Source organism: Colletes gigas, unplaced genomic scaffold (genome assembly GCF_013123115.1).
Source record: "Colletes gigas isolate AHSC1104 unplaced genomic scaffold, ASM1312311v1 Colletes_gigas_Sc00008, whole genome shotgun sequence".
Lineage (NCBI taxonomy): Eukaryota > Metazoa > Arthropoda > Insecta > Hymenoptera > Colletidae > Colletes > Colletes gigas.
The window spans coordinates 6,161,509-6,185,415 of NW_025106637.1; the positions used below are offsets into that span (position 1 = coordinate 6,161,509).

General features: G+C 38.9%; 4 protein-coding genes across 6 annotated transcripts; 2 read left to right on the plus strand and 2 right to left on the minus strand.

Annotated features, from left to right (window-relative positions):
• Positions 1–1,096: 1,096 nt before the first annotated feature.
• On the minus strand, positions 1,097–2,276 carry LOC122396825 (nucleic acid dioxygenase ALKBH1). The gene is given in 4 exon segments (XM_043395527.1): positions 1,097–1,685; positions 1,753–1,906; positions 1,971–2,082; positions 2,147–2,276. Coding segments are annotated over 4 exon segments (948 nt in total). The 5' UTR covers positions 2,240–2,276.
• Positions 2,277–3,702: 1,426 nt separating this feature from the next.
• LOC122396711 (activating transcription factor 3) lies at positions 3,703–18,318 on the plus strand. Of its 2 annotated transcripts, none has more exons than XM_043395332.1 (5): positions 3,703–3,773; positions 7,194–7,272; positions 15,543–15,801; positions 16,677–16,813; positions 17,411–18,318. In XM_043395332.1, the coding sequence occupies exons 3-5, from the start codon at positions 15,564–15,566 to the stop codon at positions 17,843–17,845; spliced, it is 810 nt and encodes a 269-aa protein (XP_043251267.1). In that variant the 5' UTR covers positions 3,703–3,773; positions 7,194–7,272; positions 15,543–15,563; the 3' UTR covers positions 17,846–18,318. The 2 variants fall into 2 exon arrangements, with proteins under 2 accessions (XP_043251267.1, XP_043251268.1); XM_043395333.1 differs by having other exon boundaries at positions 15,543–15,747.
• Positions 18,319–20,679: 2,361 nt separating this feature from the next.
• LOC122396712 (protein transport protein Sec61 subunit gamma) lies at positions 20,680–21,670 on the minus strand. 2 transcript variants are annotated; one of them, XM_043395334.1, is made up of 4 exons: positions 21,534–21,670; positions 21,139–21,245; positions 20,950–21,052; positions 20,680–20,866 (listed from the first exon to the last, which is right to left on the minus strand). In XM_043395334.1, the coding sequence occupies exons 2-4, from the start codon at positions 21,230–21,232 to the stop codon at positions 20,857–20,859; spliced, it is 207 nt and encodes a 68-aa protein (XP_043251269.1). In that variant the 5' UTR covers positions 21,233–21,245; positions 21,534–21,670; the 3' UTR covers positions 20,680–20,856. The 2 variants fall into 2 exon arrangements, with proteins under 2 accessions (XP_043251269.1, XP_043251270.1); XM_043395335.1 differs by having other exon boundaries at positions 21,405–21,545.
• A 630-nt stretch (positions 21,671–22,300) lies between these two features.
• On the plus strand, positions 22,301–23,356 carry LOC122397088 (calcineurin B homologous protein 1-like). The gene is made up of 4 exons (XM_043395960.1): positions 22,301–22,573; positions 22,680–22,943; positions 23,031–23,124; positions 23,206–23,356. Exons 1-4 carry the CDS (start codon positions 22,507–22,509, stop codon positions 23,348–23,350), a joined length of 570 nt encoding a protein of 189 aa, XP_043251895.1. The 5' UTR covers positions 22,301–22,506; the 3' UTR covers positions 23,351–23,356.
• Positions 23,357–23,907: the final 551 nt, after the last annotated feature.

Consider the following 23,907-nt stretch of genomic DNA (forward strand, 5'->3'; position numbering starts at 1 on the left):
ATTTACTTGTCGACAAATGATAACGCCATTGAAAATAATTTCTTTCTTTTTTCCATATTTAAAAATTACTTCCTTATGTATCGATTATATAAAACAGTGGAAAAATGAAATGTGCCAATATTAACGATTCGAAAATTATTTAATTTTCATAACCAAATGCAAAATTACATTAAAGCATATAACACAGGATTCAAGGTTAATTTAATATAAAAATGAATTAACAAAAAGTATTAAAATTGACTGATTCTTAATGGCGGGAAAACAGATAAATTCCCTCGTATTTGACAAAATGGAAGCTTTCGTTTTGTAACGATTAAAAAAAGAAAATCGTTGTTTTTCCATTAGTGTTAACGAGTTACAGAATATATGTACATATGTATTCTGAATGAACGACTGCGCTGTCAATTCACATAATTTGCGTAGAAGTTGCTTACGATCGGGAATAATAATATAAGCTTGCGAGGGCATCCTCGTGAGAATTAATATTGTTTAATTACGATTGTAGGTTTGCCCATAGTTAATTTAGTAAAATAATGTTTTTATAGCTATATAGAGATTTCTTTTTCAGCTCAGTTCCCATTAATCTGAAGAAATGATTCATGTACCAGATATTTCTAAAGATTTTATTCTGAATAAGGCAGTTCGAGATGCTACCAATATTTTGCTTAGACCATATATGCCTGTGATATTATCAGAATCATCTTCAAGTATTTACGGCAATAAATATGAGACGACAAATAGTGCTACACATAAATGGATATTAAATTCACAAGATTTTTTACTAAGAATGACAAGAATTGCATGGGACTTCCTCAATGTTTTTAGCGTGCTTCGGAATAATGTCGCAAACGAAACAATAGAAGAAAACGCAACAGATAATGATATTTAAACTCCTTACAAATTATTATTAATACACGTATTGAGTAATATTAATAGGAAAATATTCGATAAAATGTATTTTTATTTTTTTTTAAAGCAGCTTCTACGGCAATTATGAACTGACACTCTATATGGCAGGAAAAATAAATAGGTAAAGACTATGTAATTGAGATAAGTATTTTTAATAAAACTGTACAAGAAGGCATCTGACAATTATTTACAGTAAAACTGATTGCCCAGGTTTTAATACCTGTCTTACATTTATATTTATTCTGGCTTCAGAAACATAAGTTTTAGCTTTGTCCCAATCATTATGATCCCATATACAATACTGTTTTTCATTGTTACTTGTTGTTGTTGATTGATTGTCATCCCATGGTAAAGAAGTAGCTGCTAAAATTTTTGGTACTCCGTGATACCTTAAACGAGACTTTCCAGACATTACTAATATATCACCACTTTGTAAAAATATAGGTTTAGCTGCATCATTTTTTGCAAGTCCACCAATTAAAAATATTGCAGTCTGGCCAAAACTTATAGAAAATAAGGGTGCTTTAACATTAGCTTCCGAATGATCTGTGTGGCCTGCTAGAGTCGAGTTCATCCTGTAATAATTGATAATTGCTGCTTCTGCTTTAAAATCCATAAAACCTAAAACCTTTGCCAAAAATGAAGTTAATAATGACAACTCATTAGGCATTTCTGTCTTATTTGTTTCAGAATATAATTTTGTATCCCAGTTATGATGGTAACCTAATGTTGCCCAACGTAATTTTGGCAATAGTAGCTTAGTTTTGTCACAGTTTCTAAAATTAATATAGTAAATACATGTACTCCACATATATTTGTTTATATTTTTATATTATATCTTACCCAAAACAAATATCCCACCAAGTTTTATCATTGTCCAAAACATTATGAGCATCTAGATTTAATTTATATGGTTTCCTAGAGTAATCTTTTAAACATTTTATGATCCAATATCATTGCCCATCAGAGGTGAACGGATTTTTTATAAAGACAAGCCCTAATTATAAACATAAAATATTTAAATTTTGGACTCACTTCATAAAATCAACATTCATTCATACCTGGAATATCTACAAATTCGTAGATTTTCCAGTCTTCCACTGGCTTCAATCCCAATCTATGTTCACATTGTTCGTTCAATAATTTCCTTTTAATACTTGAAGTAAAAACAACCTAAAAGGTAAAAGAAAATTCTATACGCGTGAAGTATATGAAAACGTTTCAATTTGTGACCTACTTCGTTAGAGTTTGGATTATTTAAATCGATCACATCCTTTAAATCAGGAAATGAACTATTACTTTTGTAGTATTTAAAACTGTCTGTAAACATAATTTTGAACCATGAGCATCGCCATCTTGATTAATTCGTTTACGTATCGATGAACGTCGCCAGTGCCCCCATCAATCGTTTCATGTAATTTGAAAGTAAGTTTTAACGTAGATTTCTATGTAAGATACGATTAAATGCTTTAGATGTTTGAATCAGAATGTCATTTTGACCTGTTTGCTATACGAGGGTAATCGAAAGTATCGATCTTAATGTTATTAACCATTAGAACGTGGCATTTCCTCAAAGATACCGTAAAAATTGCAATTGTACGCCAATGCGTCTACAACTGATACATCAGTAAGTAATCAAAAATGAATCTATGATGAGACATGTGACTAAGAACGGAGAAATTGATTGGACGCGTTAGACAGCGCATTGTGCCATTATAAGTATTCGATTCACTTACGATTAGCATAATATCATCATCGTTGTCGCGAACATTAATAGCGAGATACATATCGAAAAAGTACGGGTTTCAAGCGATTCTTTTTTCTACGAGCCCGTCCCATACACACTCGGTAATGGACTATGACTAATTTTAGAGTGTAATTTTCGCATAATAACGCTGCCAGGAAATCTATGATTTCATAGAGCCGAAGAGAGGTACGTCGCCCAACTTCAAGGCTTTTCGAAAGCTCAGCGCAAATTAATAGTGCGCACCGCGCTAATAATCGTTTATTACCATCGCTTCTATTCTCCATAAATTCCACCCACCCCGGTTGCAATTCGCTGTTCACCTTAGACTGTAAGAATACGAACAAACCTCGCTCCAGTTCATAATTCGTTCACATGAAATGTCATCTTTGTTTTCAATGAAACTTCAGACGAATGACATCTTAAAAACTTCGTACATTTGATCGAAGCAGTCCCTACGTGTCTTTTTACGTTGGTTATCAACGAACTTCATCAGCCCGGTTGATAAGTATGGTAATGGTTACGATTACTAACCTTAAAAAATTCAGTCGTTACATTAATTTTGTCCTTGTCGATTAATCGCAACATTGAGATTGCTAAGAATAACCTGTAGTATTGGTAAAAAGTATTTAATTAAAATATGAAATCATGATGGAAAGAAACAGATTTAAGCATCTTTGACGATATCGTCACGTACGAACAATGCTAGAAGCGAGGAAAAGGGACGAAAGTATCGATACATAGATATGTACATACATACTTGGTACTACGCTCGGTAGTATCGCAACACGCGGCTGAAATGCCGGTGCATTAAGGGAGCGCATATCCTCTGACAGTTTCATGTTAACAACAAATGTCGTGTCCGCAGAGTCGCGCCCAGCCATGAGCCAGGCCTGCACCAGAACTCGCGGTGCATTCGCGAGATCGGCCAATCGTGTGGCCCGATCACGCCACTGCTAGCCAATCAGCGCCATTCTCGATGACGACGGTTGCTAATAATAGCTCGTATATATCTAGGCCGGCCGCGACCGCGAATTATCCACAGTCGTGCGCCGGCAGCCGACGGAGTAGGACGGTGTGGGGCGTATCGGAACGCTGTGTTATTGTTCGCACTGAGAAGGTAGGATCCGTACACGCACCGAAAACCGTCTTCTCTGCACGTAATAAAGCTCTTTGTAGGTCGAGTCGGGTACGCGGCTATTCTTGTAATATAGTTCGAGGGTGCAATAAAGTGTATCGGGTCTGCAGGCGCAATTTCGTTGAAATTCTCGGGGTGACTAGATTGTCGCGCGTTTTCGAGCTTACAAGACCAGTGACATTTGGTTTTTAGCAAGATATACTTGCTGCTTGTATCGATTGTGGAATATGTGTAAACATCGCTTGTCAGTTTTCTGCGGTACGACGATTATTACAATTTTTTCGGAGGTATTTTTTGTGAATTTCGTTTACGTTTGGAAGATTATCATCAGATTCGTTGTTATCAAAATTTAGTAGAATATTTCTCCTCGAGAAACAGGTACCAAAATGAACGACGATAATTTTTCTGTCGTCGAACATCGCGAAGATCGAGTTCGCAACTATTCAAGGTCGCACGACTACCGAGCGGAGCTTTATTACGAACATGTTGCATTATTACGGCAAGAGTCGAGAGAAGAATATGTTAAATGCGACGTTTGCTTCGCGACGTGGGTATATTATCGTACGCGTAGAAAACGATTACTCTTCGACTTTAACCTATTTTGTTTCTTTGCTTTCCATTAACATACAGCTTACTGATTTTATTAACTATTCGAATAACAATAACAGTGAGAATCCACCTTTTCTTTGGTAATTGTAATTAGTTTCAATTTCAATTTCTCGAAAATCGCGGTAACGTTCGTGTGCCGTGTTTTCATGAATATGAAGTTGGCCATAAAGTTGATTATCGGTTACATGCGATACTAGTCGAAAAAGGTATCAGAAAACATAGAAAGAAGATTTTTAGAGCGACGTTTAACGGTCACAAGTAGAACGAGAAAAAGTTAGTGAGTTTCTACGATGTTACAATTCAAAGAATAAGTTTTGAGAATTTGACAACGAGCAGTGGATTCATGACACCTGAGGATGGACTCGCAGCAATGTATGATTAGTGTCACGGAGAACATCTGGTGTAGTGGGGAACCTTAAATATAGCAAAACAGAACATTGGCAACATTGTGGCGAATCTAGTAAGGACTATATAGTATCCTCACACGGTACCAATGTTCTCGATTGCACAACCCTGTGCTTAAACTAAACATTTAAATTAAACATTTATGCTGGGCCAGCGTCGACTTTTCGTTTAAATGTTTTGAATGCAGTGCAGATATGTTCGCATGGGGAAATTGTTTTCGATTTCTTACGATCGGTCAAATATATTCTATGTATCTACGTAAACGAAAGTGTAGTGTTCATATTGGCATGTAAAGTGGAGTTAAGTAGGATCACAAATAACCGTAATCATAAACCCTCATATTACAGTAGTTTAACCGTTGAGTACGTTTATTACAGACGACTTAGTGTTTATGGAAATGTGCGTTCGTCGGTGAACATATTTGTAAGAAGGAAAATAAACTTCGTGCAGAATTTAGCATTTATCGAATTTGTTTTTTATTTGAATTTTAAGAGTAATAACGAAACGTTTTATTTGTTAAGCGACTTACCATCGAATGGTCAAGTTTGATTAATCGCAATAACATAAATGATTTCCGTAGTAATGATTTCCGCTATTGAAAAGTAAACCAACTCGTACGAATCTCTTCGGAGATTCCAGTTTGCGAAGCCACGAGAACCTTAAACGTTTACTTTCGTTTGTAAACTTCCTCCGCGACTGATAAAAATTATACAATAATAATCTTATCTTTGTATTCGCTATGTAAACGCGTCAATCCACCTAGAGTGCAACATGCTCAGTATGATGATTAGTTGTAATGTTAGATAACGATAATTCTCTTCATATATTATTATGTAAGGAAGAAAAATAGAGAAATTTCGAGAAAAGAATTGTTTTACGAAAAATACACGTACGTTGACTGCTACACTAGGTTCCCCTATCTAGGGATATCATTGACATTTGTTGAAATTAGTCTTCAGTTTTGAGCAATTATTGTTGATCGATTGATCCATAGTAAAGAATCTTTGTTCTTCCGTGACCATGACCTTACTTTACTGGCATTTCGTCCTTAGATCGTCGATGAGCTTCGATAGCGTGGACATTTCCATAACTCCGAAGGTTATTAAATATTGCAACTAGAGAAGTATCTTTGCTTCTCAAATGCACCTTTTTAGTCTTGTTTTCATGTAATTTTGTCCGCTCCTCGCAAATTACACTCGATTATTGTTATCGTTGTTCTTATCCCTCCTTCGACCGTCGTTCTTGGTATAATTTAGAACTTTTTTCAGGAGACGTTCCAGATAATGGAAATATTCCGTGGGTAAAACAATCAAGCTTTCGAACAATTGGCACGTTGGAATACATTGCGGTTTATTTGGACAGATCCGATCATACGAGCGTTAAAGCAGCCACAATCGGTAGTTTTCATTTTTTTTTTTTTTAATATACTTTTATCGTTTACAAAAACTCATAACAGATCACATCACAAAAACAAAGTTCAGATGTATACACAGTTTTTTCAGAGGCTCGATACGGCTAGTTACAACAAAAGAGCACGTTTTAATTATATTTACCGCGGTCAAGGAAAAACGTAACGCGTATAAAAGAATTTGCGATGATTTACTGGCGAGAAGCAAGTTCGCTCGCTCGCTCGAGTCACTTTCTTACACATAGGTGATTACAAAGTCGAGAGATGATATAACTGGATTTGCAAGTTGTCATGGTGAAAGAGTGAGAGGTGCTCGGAAAAAAGGAGTTGGTGGGGGAGGCCATTATTGCTCAAGGGCGTCAATTTACCGATTGAATTTAAAATGCTAATATGCATTGCAGAGAAATGGCGGTAGGAAAGATTTACGTTGCGCGGGAACACAATATGTAGCCCAATTTGATCCACCATTCTTAAACTTTTTAACCTCGACTGTGCTTACGAGGAACTGTCGAAATTGTTTGATGGGGAACATAGAGGTTTTAAAAATTGATCAAAGATCGAAATTTGGATCGTTGCTCTCGACCACCCTGGAAACTTACAGTCGTTAGTCTGCTCTTCTTCAGAGACATTTTATCCCTTTTTCGTAGTTTCTTGCTTGCATTTTCCTCTCTTTGATCTGCCTTACATACACGTCCACCTTGTCACGATCCCTTCTTACAGCTTCGCTAAATAACCAATCCTTGACCAACCACACCCAATTCTTTTGTTATTCCGATTCCTTCGTAGATTAAAAGCTTACTTTTAAAGAGTTTCAATTGTTTGTATTTCGTGTATGTAACCTGCCTAATATTGTGATCGTTACATCACATCATCGCGCCGACACGTTCTTTAATAACGGGAGTTTACGATCGTGTTTACACTCGTTCCTATTTCATAATTTTTCTCCTTTTTCGCTTCTGACTTCCTTTTCGTTTTTACAGTAAGTGGCTGAAGTCATCGCGTCGCAGAGAGTCCGTTCTTTAATGGCATAAATTCTACTAGGAATCGCCTCGCATCGCGGTAAGGCCAACGATGCACATTATTATGCTCTTAATTTATCGCGGACAACCAACAACAAATCTGTGTCACTTTAGAGATCAAAGCGAAGTCGAAGTGTAAGAAGAGTGACGGCTAGCCATACACCGTGGATTGCTTCTTTAAATTGCTGTGTAACGCTTTCGGAACGACGACACCGGACGATTGTAAATAACACTGGCATACTTGTAATATCGCTAATAATATTTCCAGCCTAGTCCGAATTACCAGTCTCGTATTACGAAACGAACATTTCTAGAAAGAACACACCGCGTACGTAAAATCAGCGACAATCATCCACGAGTATCTTTATTTTCGGTGAGGCCTATACCTCCGTGGCTTTGGTTATTCTTTTGCTCACTGGCAAAACGCGACTCGTGTTTTGTAACGACACTGACAGTTTTATTGTACTATATTACAAGTGTCAGCTGGCTGGCATCTGTGAACGTCTTATATTTTTTTTCAATAACACAATCATCCTAGGAATTTATGCTACGTCTATAGAATGCAACATTTCAGTTCGCGTCTCTTAGTTATCGAACCTTTTTAGGTGAAAATGTTTGAAGATATACAGGGACAAAATTTTAATGAGCGATTCTGGAGGCCAAAATAAGACGAAAATCAAGAATACCAATTTGTTGATTGAGGCTTCGTTAAAAAGTTATTAACGTTTAAAGTTCCACCGGAATTGAATTTTTTTCTCGAAAATACGCAGGATTTCGGGGGTATGTCTATTCACCAAAAATAATTTTAATTCGCCCCCGCAACTGGAAATAATTTTTCCAGAACGATTTGAAATTTTTTTTTCGTCGAAAAATTTAGGCACCTAATTAGATTTTTCCACCTATACGAATTTTTTTCTCACAAGTGCGTAGGATTTTGGGGGTATGTCTATTCACCAAAAATGCTTGTAGTTGATTCCTGCGACCGAAAATAATTTTTTTAGAATGATTAAAAAATTTTTTTTGCCGAAAAAATTTCTGGTCTACATGGAACTTTAAACGTTAATAATTTTAAGGAAGCTTCGATCAAAAAATTGGTGTTCTTGATTTTCGTCTTATTTTGGCCTCTAGAATCTTCCTTTCAAATTTTCCCAAAATCGATTTCGATCGTTTCTATAGACTCCACCGTTCCAATCCACGTTCCACTTGTTGCATGCGCGCAACATTTTTCCGGCCATTTCCAGTTATTTTCGTCGCCGCCTATTTTCACGCCTCGCCACCCTTGACGCGTTGTTTATCGCTATTTCTTTTCCACGCTTTTTCCCTCTGTAATGCGGTATATCGACGGTGAATTTTGTATTTGCGCGAAAAGAACTTTTATCGACGACGCGCTCTTGTTACGCAATAGAGCTGTCAGAATACTCGGAAAACCGAGCCGAGTTTTACCAAAGGAACGTCGAAGTAAAATAAAGAAACTCGTGGATGATATAGACGGTAACAGGTCATAGAAATATTAAATTCTGATTAATAATAATATAAAAATAGTAGCGATAATACGACGAGATATAAATGATCTACCTAGAACATATGTACTTAGATCATTCTATATGTTCCATTGTTTTTTAACTGCTTGGTTTTCCCGAGTGCTCGAATCGGTTCGGTTCGAATTTCGAATTGTTCGAACATGCGAATGCGAGTACGCCGACAGTCCTATTACGTAATCAGCGTTCGCTCGCGCGAGTAAAGAGGCGGTAGACACACGCTGGATTTCAAAGCGTCGATCGCACGTGCTCGACGATCCCAAAGTTTCGAATTTCTCGTGTTCGTCGAGATGCTTCTTGGTAGTTCCGCGAAACTTGTCTCGCGATTTGGGTCTCTGACCAAACAGAGAGATACACCGAGATAAAAACCTCTTTGTTCGCCACTAAAACCGCGTTCTTCTTTTCGACGATTTCGTTTAAAACTTCCAGCAACGTCGCGCGCTGGATGTTCGTTTCTCATGATTCCCCCATCGATGGCAAGCAGGCCTTCCGTATCTTTCGATCTGCCGTGAACCGTAGAGACCTCGGTGTTCCTCGGAAGCGAGAGTTATCGATCTTTATTCCCTGAACCTTAACTCTGCGTTACAGCACGTTACTCGGTGCTCTATTCACCGCATCGCTATCGACGCTAACTTTCCTGGCAATTAGGCTTTATCGCAAAGTCGATCACCGCTCTGAATCTTCGCGCGTTCTCTCGTGGCTTGCTCGATCCTAGGCTGTAATTAAGCCACAACCTGGAATATTCTTGGACGAACAAATCGCGTCGATTTTTTCAAAACAAGCGCGAATCCTTTCGGAAAATTCAGGTGTTGAATTACGAAATGGTGCTCCGAGTCAGCGTGACACATCGGGAAAATCGCGCGAAGGATCGTTGTGACACGAAACGGAATGCTCCAAAAGAATTTTTCTGCCGTTCATGAACGATCGGAAGAATGTCTCGTTCTATCCTTGCGTCGTTTTCAACAGCTCGCTTTAAAGTATTATACATCCATCGGAAAGACGTTTTTCTTCAAAGACTAGCCGTTGTTCGACTCTTATTTATGTAATGCAGAAAGAATTGCGTCATTGCGCACGAGTAATCGTTCGCCGTTTCTTGGTAAAAATTATCACAAGTTTGTACAAGTATACGTAGTTTCCATTGTTCCATTGTCTAGGTCGTCTCACGAATTTGCGCCCGTATGACGGGAACGGATACCCCAAGAAGGGAGAACATCATGCGGGTTCGGGAGACATCAATCTCCATTAATTGTTCCTTTCCTAACCGTTTCTTCGAAAGGTCGTAGATCGTTGAGGCAGTCTAAAAACGGGTTGAGCCTGCGACATGCTATTTCATTCAGCCAACGTAAACTCGTCTGGTTATTCTTGAATGATCAATATCCTAAATGATTATTTTTACCACGATCGGTTGCAAAACTCTGTTCGTGGTGATGGGGCGTACGCTCTTTACCCACTCGGGTTTCACACGTTCAAGATGGTGTGTGCGTGCGTGCACAATGTGGCCGCGGAACGTAAGTTCGTTTCGTCGATTTCCTCTTTCCTCTTTCCTCTTTCCTCTTTCCTCTTTCCTCTTTCCTCTTTCCTCGTGCCGTTCCAGGCGGTCGCGACGGTCATAGACGAAACGCACACAAACTGGCCACCGTATGTAAATTACACGCCTGGCGGCAACGAGCGTGTGGTCGCATTACGGAGTGGACAGGAAGCATAAATTTCGTTGCGAACACCAAACATAGCGCGGGAAGAGTGGTGCGTAGGAAACGCCAGGGCAGCTTCGTGTTTTCAGTAACTGACATTTAGTGAGTTCGATGGATCTGTCCGAGTCTCTCGTTGGCATTAACTCGTTCGCTGGCAACGTTCAATTTTCCTTGTTTAGAGTTTATACTCGACAATTTTCCAAATTACAAAGCGTTAAATGCCCCTAGTCGCGTTGTAATTGCCGTTTCCAAGCGTCAGAATTCTGACTCGATGAATCGTTGAGGTTTTAGTGGTTTTCAAGAGGACGATTATCAGTTTATAAAAGTAAAACATTGTTAGCTGTGGGTAAATCATTGTTGTCACGCTCTAGGACACCGGTAAAGTAATTTGCCGTAATTAAAGCTGTATAATTGGGACAGATATCGTCGTAATACTACTCCCCCTGTTTCCTCGCCTCCACGGGGGCTCATTGTTGCAGTTTCGTCGTTCCCGCATCTAAGAGTCCGTGCAACATGAATATTGCATTTCTTTTCGTTTTAATCTTTATTACCCGTGGCTCCTGAATTTAAAATATTGACGGTCGATAGAGGATTTTCCCGATTGTAGATTCAATGGCAGCGACGGCAACGAATAGTTGCGCGAAGCGTGCGAGGCACCGACTTTTCAAACTTTTTCTTTTGCATCGACCTTTCACCTTCATCGTACGCCTTCTGCCAAGTCGAAATTTCTCCTTGGCTAACACATACTGTTCTCCAACAGGTTCGTGCTTTATCGTCGTTTCCCTTTGTGCATTTTTACGATGGCCTTGCCTCGCGTTTCTCTCCTCTTTTCTACCTGCTCGTTTTTCTATATTTGCACAACCCGCGGAGTCTATTGAGCCACGCGATCACTCCCGGGGCGAGTTTATAAAAAAGAACCGTAGGAAAATTAGCGTTTTGAAAACTTATCGTCGCAACCTTGTCATTTAACGTGAGATAGCGTAGGAGTTGTTGTCCTCGAACGCTCGGGAAACCTGGTAGCTTGATTATGCTATATCGCTATTGTTTATTATTTAATATGTTTCTACCGCTAAAACAAACTGCTTTTTAACTCTTTCTAACCATTGTCTCCTGTTGACTTCTTGTTCGCAGTGCTTTGGAATCGATCGCGAGTGTTGTAGGAGTTTGATGGGATTTGGATAGGCGAAAATTGGCATGTTCTCTATTGGCGATCGAACGCGTATATACGTTGCAGAAACGACAGCCGTAGGAATTAGGCCGCCCACGCTTATGTCGACGACCGTACCGAAAAAGCACGATAAAAGCTTTCTGACCAGATGGGCACCGGTTGCGCAAGAGAGTTTGCGCTCTCTGTACACCACGATCTCTTTCTCCTTTTGTGTTCTTTTACGCGCCGTGTACGTGCCACGTAATGGCATATCTGTCCCCCCCATTTTCTTCTATTCCTCGCGAACAATTTTTAGCCACGCGTTTTCGATAGAAGGACTCGATGTTCTCTCGAGCTTTGTTGCTCTCGTTGGGCACACACAGCAACCGTGCATCGAAGCAAAGCAGCTTCGTAACGCCGACCGTGTCAAGCTGCGAGTCATAAATACACCAGCAACGATATATCGACCCTCTCGGCCCCCTTTCTGAAAAGCGTCGAGACGCTCCGAAAATCCCGGCAACGCGATCGTCTTTCGCTCGCCCGCGCGGACCAAGTCGGTAATTAATCTTTCTCCGATCCTCTGGATTCCCCCGGACATGTACCGCGGTCCCCGCTAGCGATGGGATCGAGCTCCGACACGAAATTCTAAATCTCTATCTACGGAAACATTCGTCGAGAACACTGTTGCACGAAACTGAAAATCTCGTTTCGTACTTTGAACATATCCCGTCGCGTCGACGCTTGTGGCATGCTCGATTCCATCGCTAAATAGTTCTTACCGTGCCGCACGTGACGAGAGTTCCACAGTCGCGCAGGAGGAAGGAACACGGAACAGATCGTTCGACAAAGAAAATGGTTTCGAGTAATTTAGAAAAAGAATATTTTTTTTAAATTCGCTCTACACTTTTCCCCTCTTGGTTCCTGTATAATTGATTTGCATAGGTTGTTTACACGACGATGAAAAAGAAATAAGCGACGATCGCAGAGTACAGTGCTTCATTGTTGGCAAAACGTCATCTGCGACGTAACCGACCGACGTAAACAGTTCTCCGCAGCGCGCGCGATATGTGTGCCCCACGTCGTCGATCAACAACCGAAAACTCCCCCGGCCCCCTACGGGCGGTGTAAAATTACCTTGAGAATGTCAACAGTACTACGAAAGCCAACAAAGGTTTCACTGTGCGCGAGTTCGAAAGCTCTGTGCTCGGTTCTATGTAGGGATCTGGCGATAAAGTCGATAAAGTTTCCGCTGTCGGCGCGATTTCGTCGCGTGAGAGGAGGAACGAACCCCCCACGAACACCACGACACAATACCCTCGACCAGAACGATCCCTACGAATCGGAAGTGTGCTTATTATTAGGCGGTCGCTCTACGAATAGCTTGGATGCACCTTGACGCAAAATAAACTATGCGGCGTTTATAATTTTTAAAGTGGCGATCTTCGCTCGCTCGATCGCTCGTTCATTCATTCGCCAACATTCTCTCTGGCCCTCCCTCTCGATCGGGAGGATTCCTACTCGTTGTACAGCGATCGATCGACGTCGAAAATCTTGTAACGGGGAAGCCTCGAAAACAATCGTTTACTCTTACAGTCGAATGAAACTGAATCGAGTGCTCAAGGATACTTTTTCGGCCGCGAATTGCGTCGGATACGATTTGTATTTTTATGTCTGCCAACTCGCCTCTGTATCTGAGACTCAAAGAAACGAATAATAGACTTTAAGAGAAGTAAGGGTGAGACCGATCGGGTCATTCTAATGTCATTTTACCCGAAATAATTCGGGTCCAGTTCGAAAGTTTTTGGTTCGAGAATCTTTGAGCGAGAGATCAGCCGAATACCGAAGCGTTCGTGGCATACATCAAAATCAAACGGTTTCTATTTATACGTTTAACAGCGTGCAGCGGCGACGGCTTCGATCGGACACCTGTTCCCATTCAAACAAACCCGAATCCTCGATTATTATTTCAATCTGTTGCATCGCCCCTACGGCTTTACATAAGCGACCGATTAAGCGAGGATATTTGTACCGTGCATTGCACCATATCAGCTTTATTGTTATTATTTTTTAAAGTCCTGTGACAAACGTTCTTTAGAAATTTGAAGGGTTAAAAGAACTCCGTAAAGTATCGCTCTTGTGGAAGATCTAGATATTAGTGGAAGCGTGTGTGATATCCACAAAATAAAGAAATTAATATTGCTCGAGGATTCGTAGCTTTGTTTCGCGATGTTGTTCGCGTGGCTATTTTTGTAGCGCAATTTCAAAATCTAAACGCTCTTCCTCCTTCCGCTTCATGACCTCAATTCATTAGATTTCTCGCTATCCATCCTCTCTGTCGTCTTTCCGTTTAATTAATGGGAATAAGTACACGAGAGACAATAGCAGGAGAGGAGAAGGAAGAAGAGTTTGTTTGGAAGATTATATAGGGTTTTTATATATGATTGTTTTTCAAAAATCGTCCAAGGATTCATGTAGGCTTCTCGTTCGGAACTTCTTCTGGCGGTTTAAGAAAAAGGAGATGCTTCTGCCGCGGTTGAATGATTAATTATCTCTTTCTTATCTTCGTTTGTATTTGTTTTGTTTCGATAATGAAGTTGTTCGAGTGTTAGGAAATACGTGTACCAAGAAAACCGAATATGGCGAAGGTATGTTTATTGTACGTAGTTCGCAAGATTATCTGTCCGTGATATCCATGATCGTTTGTATCGCGAAAAGAGGAGATAAAGAAACTAAAGTTTGTTCCAGTAGCGTTTAGCCGGTGTCTTGCATAAATGTGATCGACGCACAAGGATCGCGTAAATAAATGAACGATCGCGAGTCGCACAGAAATCCTGAACGATGGTGGGACGGGCGCTAAAAGCTTGTCAATTCTCGTCAAAAATACATGCGAGGTGCACGAAACGCGCACGCGTGTCTGCCACGGCGTGTCCTCTAAAAAGAAACCGTGCGTCCTCCAGCAGGCTAGAGCCGGCCGGTTTGTTTTCGGGCATCGAATTCTTCGGCTGTGCCTCGTCGCTGAGTTGCCCAACCTTCTCGGGAGGACATCCCTCTTTCTCTCTCGCTCGTTCGTTTTTTTACCGAGACCGCCAATTCTCGATACGCTGGTGTGCGCGTGCGCGTGTACGTGTGCACGTGAGAGCCACGTTTCGTAAGAATTTTATCGTTCCGTATTCGGAGCCTAATGCCCTTGCAACTCCTCCTCCGTAGCCTTCTATGGTTCCTCCTCCGCTGACTCTTTCGCCTGCCGCGGATCTCGTCCGTGTTTCTTCGTGTTTTCGTGGGGCCCGGTTACACTTTCCAACAAGAAAAGAAAAAAAAAAAAGAATGGACTTCCTCGGACCGGATCTGAACCGCGGTCACAGACTACAGGCGAGGGCCTTTCTGCCAAAGGCATATTCCCACTGACCTATATGCCGTCGAGGAAGACGTTCCTCGCAACCGCGCGAACCGGAATTTTGCGATTGGTAAACGACGAAGTACCACTTATGAATAAATTTTGTTTATTTCTTTTGCTATTATCGAACTCTATTTCGATACCGTAAATGTCGTTGAACCACGCGCGGGTACCATACGTAATATGCCAGAATCTTTGACGATCGACGAAGGCCAGTTACACTACGTAGCATCGATAACGATCTCCGGCTTCCGGTTTCGTTATCAGAGTGCCGCCTGAATTCCTCTTTTGTTCTCACGTGGATCCAAGCTCGATAGCCGACGTATCAAGGCTGCATCAATAAACTTCTCGTTCACCGGGAAAAGAAATACGCAATAGAGGGAACGGATGAAAAAGTGTCGATTTGCATACTTATATTCCATATAATTATAGAGGTCTTGTAATTTTGTTGATACATCGGTAGACTGTGATCACTTTATTTAAAATAATTTAATGGAAACTGGACCACACGCTCATGGACGTTCGCTGTTCTTGTTTCAGGTTAAATGGTAATAACCGACCATGTACAACCTGAATGTGAACGTGAATCCTAGTCCAATGGCTGCCGCGGGTCTTCTCGGTGTCGCGGCGGCCGAGGTCACGCCAAGGACACCGGAAATCGTAAACTCCCTAATCGCCATGACCAATCCCTTCGAGGGTTACACGAACGAGAAGAGCAGGGATCGTACGGATTCGACTAGCAGCGGTGAGCCGAGCCCACCGAGTGTTCAGCACACCTGTAGTCAACTCATTAAAGAAGGTACCCATCCGGTGGTGGCCTTGATAATTCTACCGGGTCGCGTCTCCATGGTTTCTTTTGTTTCGTCTTTCTATTCTCGCGATTCCAAGGCTGGCTCGGTCTTGTCAGCGTCTTGATACCTAATTCTGGTTTCCAAAGCCCCATTCTAGCGCGATCGTATAGTCATGGTGCTCGTAAAGGCAATTTTGTACATTAAATTGCTTTCGCGCTCATTTCGGAACTTTGTACACGTTGAACCTCGACGTCTTTCGATTGTAACACGAGGAATCTGTAGATATAAAATATAGAGGGTGTTTCGTGACGAAAATAAAATACATATACCGTACTACAATCACTTGTGCGACATGTTCACGTACCATTTGTCAATTTATGAAACGTATACAAGATGTTACGGTATGAACAATATGCGAAAATTTGACTAATCAGTTTAAGAATTTTAAAGACATTTGTTTATTATTTGAAAAGAATCAAAGTCATCTTGACTTTTTTTTTAGATGGAACTGTATCGTTTCTTCCTCTTGGTGTGGTAGAGGGCATCAAAGCAATTTTTACTGACAGTCAACAGGGACAAAACATGGTAAACGTACAATAGCTTGATTTAGTAATAGTAGATTGAATCAGTTCACTATTAGAAGACTGTCCACTACTTAGTTTGCTTCAAACGTTATGAAGATCTGTCCAATCCGCATTCGTTATGAAACACCCTGTATGTTGAGAAAATGAAAATTAATAATAGCTCGCAATACCGTATTTCTAAACTGCCATTTTCTTAATAAAATAAATTCAATTTTTCCACACGTGCAAAACACTTTTGTGAGTATATCCAGATCGGTTCGTCGTTTGTAATCCGTGCTATCACATATAATAATTTGCAGGATTGAAGTTGACGTTACAAACGAAAAGGCGGGCTAACGGAAGCGGGGATGACTCGAAGAAGAGAACGAAAAAGGAGGACGGTAGCGCGGACGACGAGGAGGAGGACGAGGGGAGCAACAACAACAACCGCGGTGGAGTAAGAAATCCTCACATACTGTTCTCGTTAAAACGATAAAACAGTCGTGACGTCGGGCGATTGCGCTGTAAGTCGGCGTTTCCATCGATTTCAAGGGTTCTCGAGCCACCGAGTCCTCCTTGATTTCCGGCCGGATATTCCTTCTGTCTTTGACTGTTATATTATAGTCAAGCACTAGCATACGTTACACTACCAACTAGTAGGGAGAAGTTATTACATGATCGTTCCACGATAGAATCTCTTTTTTTTTAATTTAAACGCAAAAACTGTTGTGACAAATACTACGGGAAAGAAGTAATTCTATAACGTGCAGAATGTTAGAAAACACCTAAGTATCGTTATTTTTATAGACACACACGTTGAGACGTAATTCGTGCTATAACTTACGAAGAAATATGGCAAAAATGGATTGTGGAACATGCGCTTACTCGACTATGTTTCGACTAATGAATTTCTACCTATGTTCCATTTGATATCGTCATGATTCACGTTCCTACATTTGTATCTCCAAATGTCCTTTCACGAATAACGTCTCCATGGTGATTAACGCCTCGCTAAAGCAAGATTAGTTTAGTAAACGCCGTGAAACCCTTCCAGCTGACACCGGAGGATGAGGAAAGGCGACGAAGGCGGCGGGAGAGGAACAAAATCGCCGCGACCAAGTGCCGACTGAAGAAGCGCGAGAAGACAGTGATCCTGGTACAGGAGTCAGAGATCCTCGAGACACAGAATCACGACTTGAAGTCGCAAATCCAAGAGCTAGAGACGCAGAGGCGCAGGCTGGTGGACATGCTGAGCCTCCATGGACCGACCTGCCTGAAACAGGGCGGTCCGGATAACTCTTACCAACAGTTCGCGGAACCCGTGCATCTGCCTAGTTACCAGGAAAACTTTGTACAACCTCCGCCAGCGTTGAATCAGCCTCAAAATTGTGTCACGGAGTACCCGGTGAAGGTGGAAGAGTACGAGGGTGATTTCTACCGACAAGAGAGCCCCTACGTGCCGACCTCGGATGCCGGTTGCACAGTTTAGTAGCTTTATCAGTTATAAGAAATTCCTGCCGCGCCATTTTGGGGAGCAATCTCCGAGGAGGTTAGGTTTACCGGTTGGAGAAGCTGCGAACACGGCTTTGCCATAGATCGGACTCCGTGTGAGGGTAAACGGAAGGTTGTATGCATTCCATGAAGACATCAGAGAGTGTGAATATCGATAACAATTGGAGAATACGTTGTTCGGAAAACGTTTGGAGAGTCTCGTGAATGTCCTTCTCGTTGGATCTCCCCTGTCACATCCCGGTAAGCCAGACTCTCCTAGATCTCCTTCCCTCCTCTGTTGCAAGTCTGTAGCACGTAAGTTGATTATAATATCATAATTTTTGCGCTCTTCTTTCTCCCTATCTATTTTCTTTAACTTTTTAAAGTAAGTTGTTCCCCTACTTCTCTTCTCCTTTCTTTTTTAATATGCTCCTTTATATTCGAAACGTTCGACGTTAGAACGCTTGAAGACATTCCTTGAAAATAATCCTTTTATTTTGACAATAAGTAACCAATTCCTTGAATATAAGTACTGTGACATTCTAAGGTATAATTAATATAATCGGTACGTGTAAGATAGAAACGAATGACTCTTGTGGTGCCCGAGATATAAGTGAAGTCGAGTCGAGTTGTTGGACGTTAGCGTATTTTGGTGATATACATATAAGGGTTCCTGGTAGAACCTTGTAAATGAATAAAAAAAAAAGTTCTCTTTAATCCCCAACGTTAAAATGAAAAAATATTCTTGGAAAGAAAATTTCACTATTGGTGCATGCTGTAGATCAACGTTGCAATCCACAACACCAAATCAAAAAATAAAAACAAGAAGAGAAAGAAAACCGAGCGCTGCCAAGGTGCTTTCGTTACCTTAAGCGAGAATCGAGAAAACCTCTTATAAATTACATCGCGTTTGGTGCCGTTATTTTTTACGTGACCATTTCTCGATTCAACAGTGAGAGAAAGTTTAACCCGTAAGCACGCAAGTCTTCTGATATTGATTATGACTATCATATTGCTACGCGATTACGAAACGCGTTCAGAGGATACTTATACTTATACGAATAATCGAATGATATTTAATATTATACATGTGCATATTTTATACAGATACATATGTTATATATTTACACTCGCAGACACGCACATATATATACACATACGCGCGCGCGTCATTAACAGTTAATGAACACTTAATTACATGACAATTAAATGTTTCATTAATGTGACAAGAGCCGAACGACATACCTCAATTTTTGTGGGTAGTTACCCTCCCTCAGTGCGTTTGCGGTGAAAAATTGATTTCCAATGTCCAATTCTACCTTTATGCAATGGCTCTGATTGTGTAATTATTGAAATTTCAATTGTTGAATCACGCAATGCGTACATCGAGTGACAGTGATGCGAGAGAATGCCAAAGAATTATTAGAGACATTGATCAGAGTAAAAAAAAAAAAAAAACAAGGTGTTATATTTTTGTTACCCGAATGTCAATGAAGGAAGAGCTTAGCAAACGCACTTTGGGCTACGCTTAAGCGTTCGTGCAATTTATGAAAGCTAGTTTAATAGTGAAACGCTTCGAGTCCACGGACTAAATGCTTTTCATTTTCGGAATGTTACCGCCAGTCGATCCAACAAAGGTGAAGATTTTTCTTGCGCTTCGTGAGTCAGAAGTCGGATAAAGTCTTCCTGTTGTTGTTCTTCTTCACAGTATGCAATTTATGTGATTAACTCATTTCTATCTAGATTTTGTACTATATACGTATACACCAACATTTTAACGAATCCAATAAGTACCTGCAACAAATACATCGCTTCTGACAGATTCCTCATATGTACAAACACGGTACTCGTTCGTTTTTATTAATATTTCTGATGGTGGGCTATGTACAAAACACAAGGTATAAATGGGTTAAACATCTACGAATGTTATGTATGTTTGTAAATGCGCAGGACAAACGTCAACACGTAACAGTCACACACGTGTGGTGCTAGATATATATATATATATTTGCTTTTTATATAAATTTTATTAAGTTGCCCGAAGAGAGTATTTAATAGTTTAATGTACATGTTAAGCATGTATTATTAACGTCTATTTACTAATTGCAGAGTTCAGGAAGTATCAAACATATTAAAACAGAGTTTATATTTATACGCAAATCTTTTTCTAATGCTAAAAACTTTAAGGATTCAGATAGTTAAATCCTTATTAATATTATCGTCGTATTGGATCTGTAACAAACTTATTGCAAACACGTATTGTCCAATTATTTCTCACATGTAATGTGCAGACTGTTTGAAAGTATTGCATTTTTAATTAAAAATATTCCGATCATGTTTGCAACATACACTTGTCAGGAATCGTGGACTAAATTTACAATTCCTTTGGAAAAGTATAATATATTTTGATAATTATGTTAGCTGTCCAATACATACTGCCATTATTAAAGTTTCAGATACTGTTGCTCGTAGTATCTGGCTTATAGGTTCATCGTTTTAGTAAAGTATATTGAGAAGTCTCTAGGGGTTAAGTGCAGAGTAACTTTAATAACAAAGTAGCAAACAGTATAAGATTTTATTCGTCATAACAAAATCGTACTATCGTCTTTTATTACCGAGTACCTGGCCATGGATTTCCATGCGACGGCTATTTTTCCTTAGGAGAAATGCATTGAATTTAAACTAGAAAAATGGCTGACGAAATTTTATCATTGTAATCTGAAAAAAAATTTTATTCTTAAAATAAAAGTGCCTTCGATATTAATATCTCTTTACAATTTTTATTTTAGGCTTGTCCTGAAGGTTGGAACAAAAAAAAAAGAACAAGGTATATCTAATACATTCGTTTTATTATAAAATTCTTCATGATATTATACACACACATTCGCATACTTCAATCACAATCAGTTCAGGACAGAATACATTATTTTATTTTATAAATAAAGGTACACAGAAGAATGAGGGAGAAATAGCCTTATTAAATGTTAATTGGACCTATTTAACATGAACCTAGGAACCCCTAAAAACATACAAAAAAATTATGTAAACACGATCACTTAAACAAAATGATTAATTATATGTTAAGATCAACACTCTACTTACACAATAATATTGTTAATTGGAATATGAATTAATTTAACAAAGAATCCTATGAAGCCCATTATGCAAAAACCAATAGCTGTGGCAATAGCGATTTTCTGGAACTCTGAGAAAGATGGCATAATAAGTTAAGAGTCTATGCACAATTTAATTACTAATCAAATTTTTTTTAATATTGCTTTTCATTCGTACCTTTTCGGTCAGGCTTTGTGCATCGTTTAACGAGACGAATACTGTCTTTCGTAAATTGACGTCCAGGTTCTGTAAGTTTCTTCACTTGATCCATTGTGCTTTTGAAACTGTAAATAAAGTAGATTCATGTTATAAAATTGGAGACACAGAAGTCTACGCGATCTAAATATACACGAAATACGTGTATCACATATGTTATAACAATATAGCAAATCACAAGCATTATATTGCATGTATCTAAATTGTCTGTAACGAAACGTAGATACCTAATTTTAAACTCATTAACAGAAAATAACTTTCAGGTTATAACGGACTTCGGTTGTTTCGTTGTTAATATGAGTTTTGATTCATTTTAACGAAGAAAACTGATTAACGAAAATACAAAAACTACTCACGTTGCTTGTGACTGGAGAACGCTTTACGCAGTGTTTGACGTACGTACGAAAAGCATTCGTTAAGATTTGAGGGCGCTACGTGGAGACTATGCTGTAAAAACGTCACTTCCTGATTACTGACGTTGGAATTCGTGGACGTAGGAGCGCGAATGCATGTTACTTCATTTCTATGAAAAAGTTAATTCCCTTGTAAAGCGCTGAATCATTAAATCGAAAGCAAGGGACGATGTACAAATATTCTATTTATGAATTTGAATGAGAGATCGATATAATGTTTAACACAAGACAACTACTAAATGATCAATTACGTTTTCATTAAACTAACGTACATCAACGAATAAGATGGATAACGATTACATTTTTGAGTATTGTACTATACACAGCAAATTATATGAAAGCTGTGTATTCGAATAAAAAGAATTTGTTTACCATCCTATCTTTAACGAATATTTAAGTACGTATTTTATTGAACAGAGCATAATTCGGTCTGGGTAATGCAATGCTACAATCTTTACAGTTAGTACAAGTTCCTAGAATCTGGTATTCTCTGTATCCGAATAGAGATCTTTACAATTAATTTGATTTAATTCCAGTGTGATATCATAAGTAATAAACTTATTATTAAGCATAACCAATCAGAAAATATTTTCTGCTTAAGATGTTCCTTAACAGGGAATACCGTTAATGCTGTTGCCTGATTAAATTCTTAAATTACCCAGACTGAGAACATTTACAGTATAGATACGCGATATACGCAATACGTATCAGCCTTAAGAATTTCTTCTTATCAGTTACCTTGACACTTGTGGTTAACCTGTCATCTGTCAGCCCATAGATAAATGTCAGCTAGTCATTGAATAGTACACTTTGACCCAAGGAAATAAATATGAATTAAGAATTGTATGCTAGGATAAAAATACCGGGCGTAAAGTTAAAGTATCGTGAAACGTTTTGATCGTTGCATTAAAGAAATATGGGTAATAGGTCCAGTCTTCTTTTACGTGAAGAAGAAATAGCGCAAATCCAAGATGCTACTGGATGTAAGTTTTATTAACGAGATACACCATCTTCGAACGCTACACGCGTTCATTATTACTCTGTTTGGTTTCTTTGGTTTTTTGTTGCAATTACTTAATTTGGTTACAGTTACACCAAATCAAATTGAACGTTTGTACAGTCGTTTCACGAGCTTAGACCGCGGAGATTGCGGTACACTGAGCAGAGAAGATTTTCTTAGGATTCCAGAATTGGCAATAAATCCTCTTGGTGAAAGAATTGTAAATGCTTTCTTTGAAGAAAGTGGTAATGATAGAGTAAATTTTTTACAATTTATGCAAGTCCTTGCTCACTTTAGGCCTATTAAGAAAAATAGTCCTAATCGGTTAAATTCCAGACAACAGAAACTGAAATGTAAGTACAATAGTGTTTGGACCATACAATATAAAAGAAAAGTCCTTGATATAATATTATATGTACTATTTTTATTGTTATTTCTAGTTGCTTTCAAAATGTATGATTTAGATAATGATGATTTAATATCAAAAGATGAACTTTTAGCTATTCTACACATGATGGTTGGTGCAAACATAAGGTAAGGGATTGGTTTCACCTTGATCTTCCAACATAGAATACTAATAATAACTCTAAATAAATTTAACTTGCTTATTTTTAGCGAAGAACAGTTAACTAGTATTGCAGAAAGAACTATAGTAGAAGCAGATGAAAATGGTGATGGTATGATATCGTTTGAGGAGTTTTGTAAGGTATTGGAAAGGACAGATGTAGAACAAAAAATGTCTATAAGATTTCTTAGTTAATTTGTTTTATTGTTTCTTCTGATGCATAACATGCTGGTATGTTGGGAAGATGTATTAAAATTTATTACAATTAATAGTAGTAAATGCAAAAGTCGAATTTCTCTCATATGACCTTATTTATTTTACATAGAAAAGAAATTGAACAGTTTAGCATTTGCCAATGTATTGAAATATTTTATATTTCTATAAAAACAGACGTAACTTTAATTAATAAAAAAAGATACGCTTGCATATCGTTATTATGGTATATAAATTCAGTAATTATTACAAGTTTTATCTTACTAATTACAGAGTCTAATGTATGATTCGTTACATGTCTCGTTACACTGTTCGCGATCTACTAAAAAAAACGACCGTGTATCTAATTATGAAAAAAAAAGTACCATTGAAAAATAAGTTACTCTATTGATAATACATGTTAAAAAGTGAACAACACGGGATATTTAAAATATGCATTACATTAATACTACGTACTTTATTTGTACACAAGTCATATCTCGACTTTGGAAAAAATAGTTGTTGAGGAATTATATTTAGTTATGTGTTTTCATTATAAT

What these genes read in the sequence shown, in the direction of transcription:
- LOC122396711 (XM_043395332.1), top strand. Translation starts at nt 15,564, where the DNA reads ATGTACAACCTGAATGTGAACGTGAATCCTAGTCCAATGGCTGCCGCG. An exon ending in TAGTCAACTCATTAAAGAAG is followed by an intron (nt 15,802 to 16,676) that starts GTACCCATCCGG and finishes AATAATTTGCAG; the next exon opens with GATTGAAGTTGACGTTACAA. An exon ending in ACAACAACAACCGCGGTGGA is followed by an intron (nt 16,814 to 17,410) that starts GTAAGAAATCCT and finishes AAACCCTTCCAG; the next exon opens with CTGACACCGGAGGATGAGGA.
- LOC122396712 (XM_043395334.1), bottom strand. Translation starts at nt 21,232, where the DNA reads ATGGATCAAGTGAAGAAACTTACAGAACCTGGACGTCAATTTACGAAA. An exon ending in CACAAAGCCTGACCGAAAAG is followed by an intron (nt 21,053 to 21,138) that starts GTACGAATGAAA and finishes CATCTTTCTCAG; the next exon opens with AGTTCCAGAAAATCGCTATT.
- LOC122397088 (XM_043395960.1), top strand. Translation starts at nt 22,507, where the DNA reads ATGGGTAATAGGTCCAGTCTTCTTTTACGTGAAGAAGAAATAGCGCAA. An exon ending in CAGACAACAGAAACTGAAAT is followed by an intron (nt 22,944 to 23,030) that starts GTAAGTACAATA and finishes TGTTATTTCTAG; the next exon opens with TTGCTTTCAAAATGTATGAT. An exon ending in ATGGTTGGTGCAAACATAAG is followed by an intron (nt 23,125 to 23,205) that starts GTAAGGGATTGG and finishes GCTTATTTTTAG; the next exon opens with CGAAGAACAGTTAACTAGTA.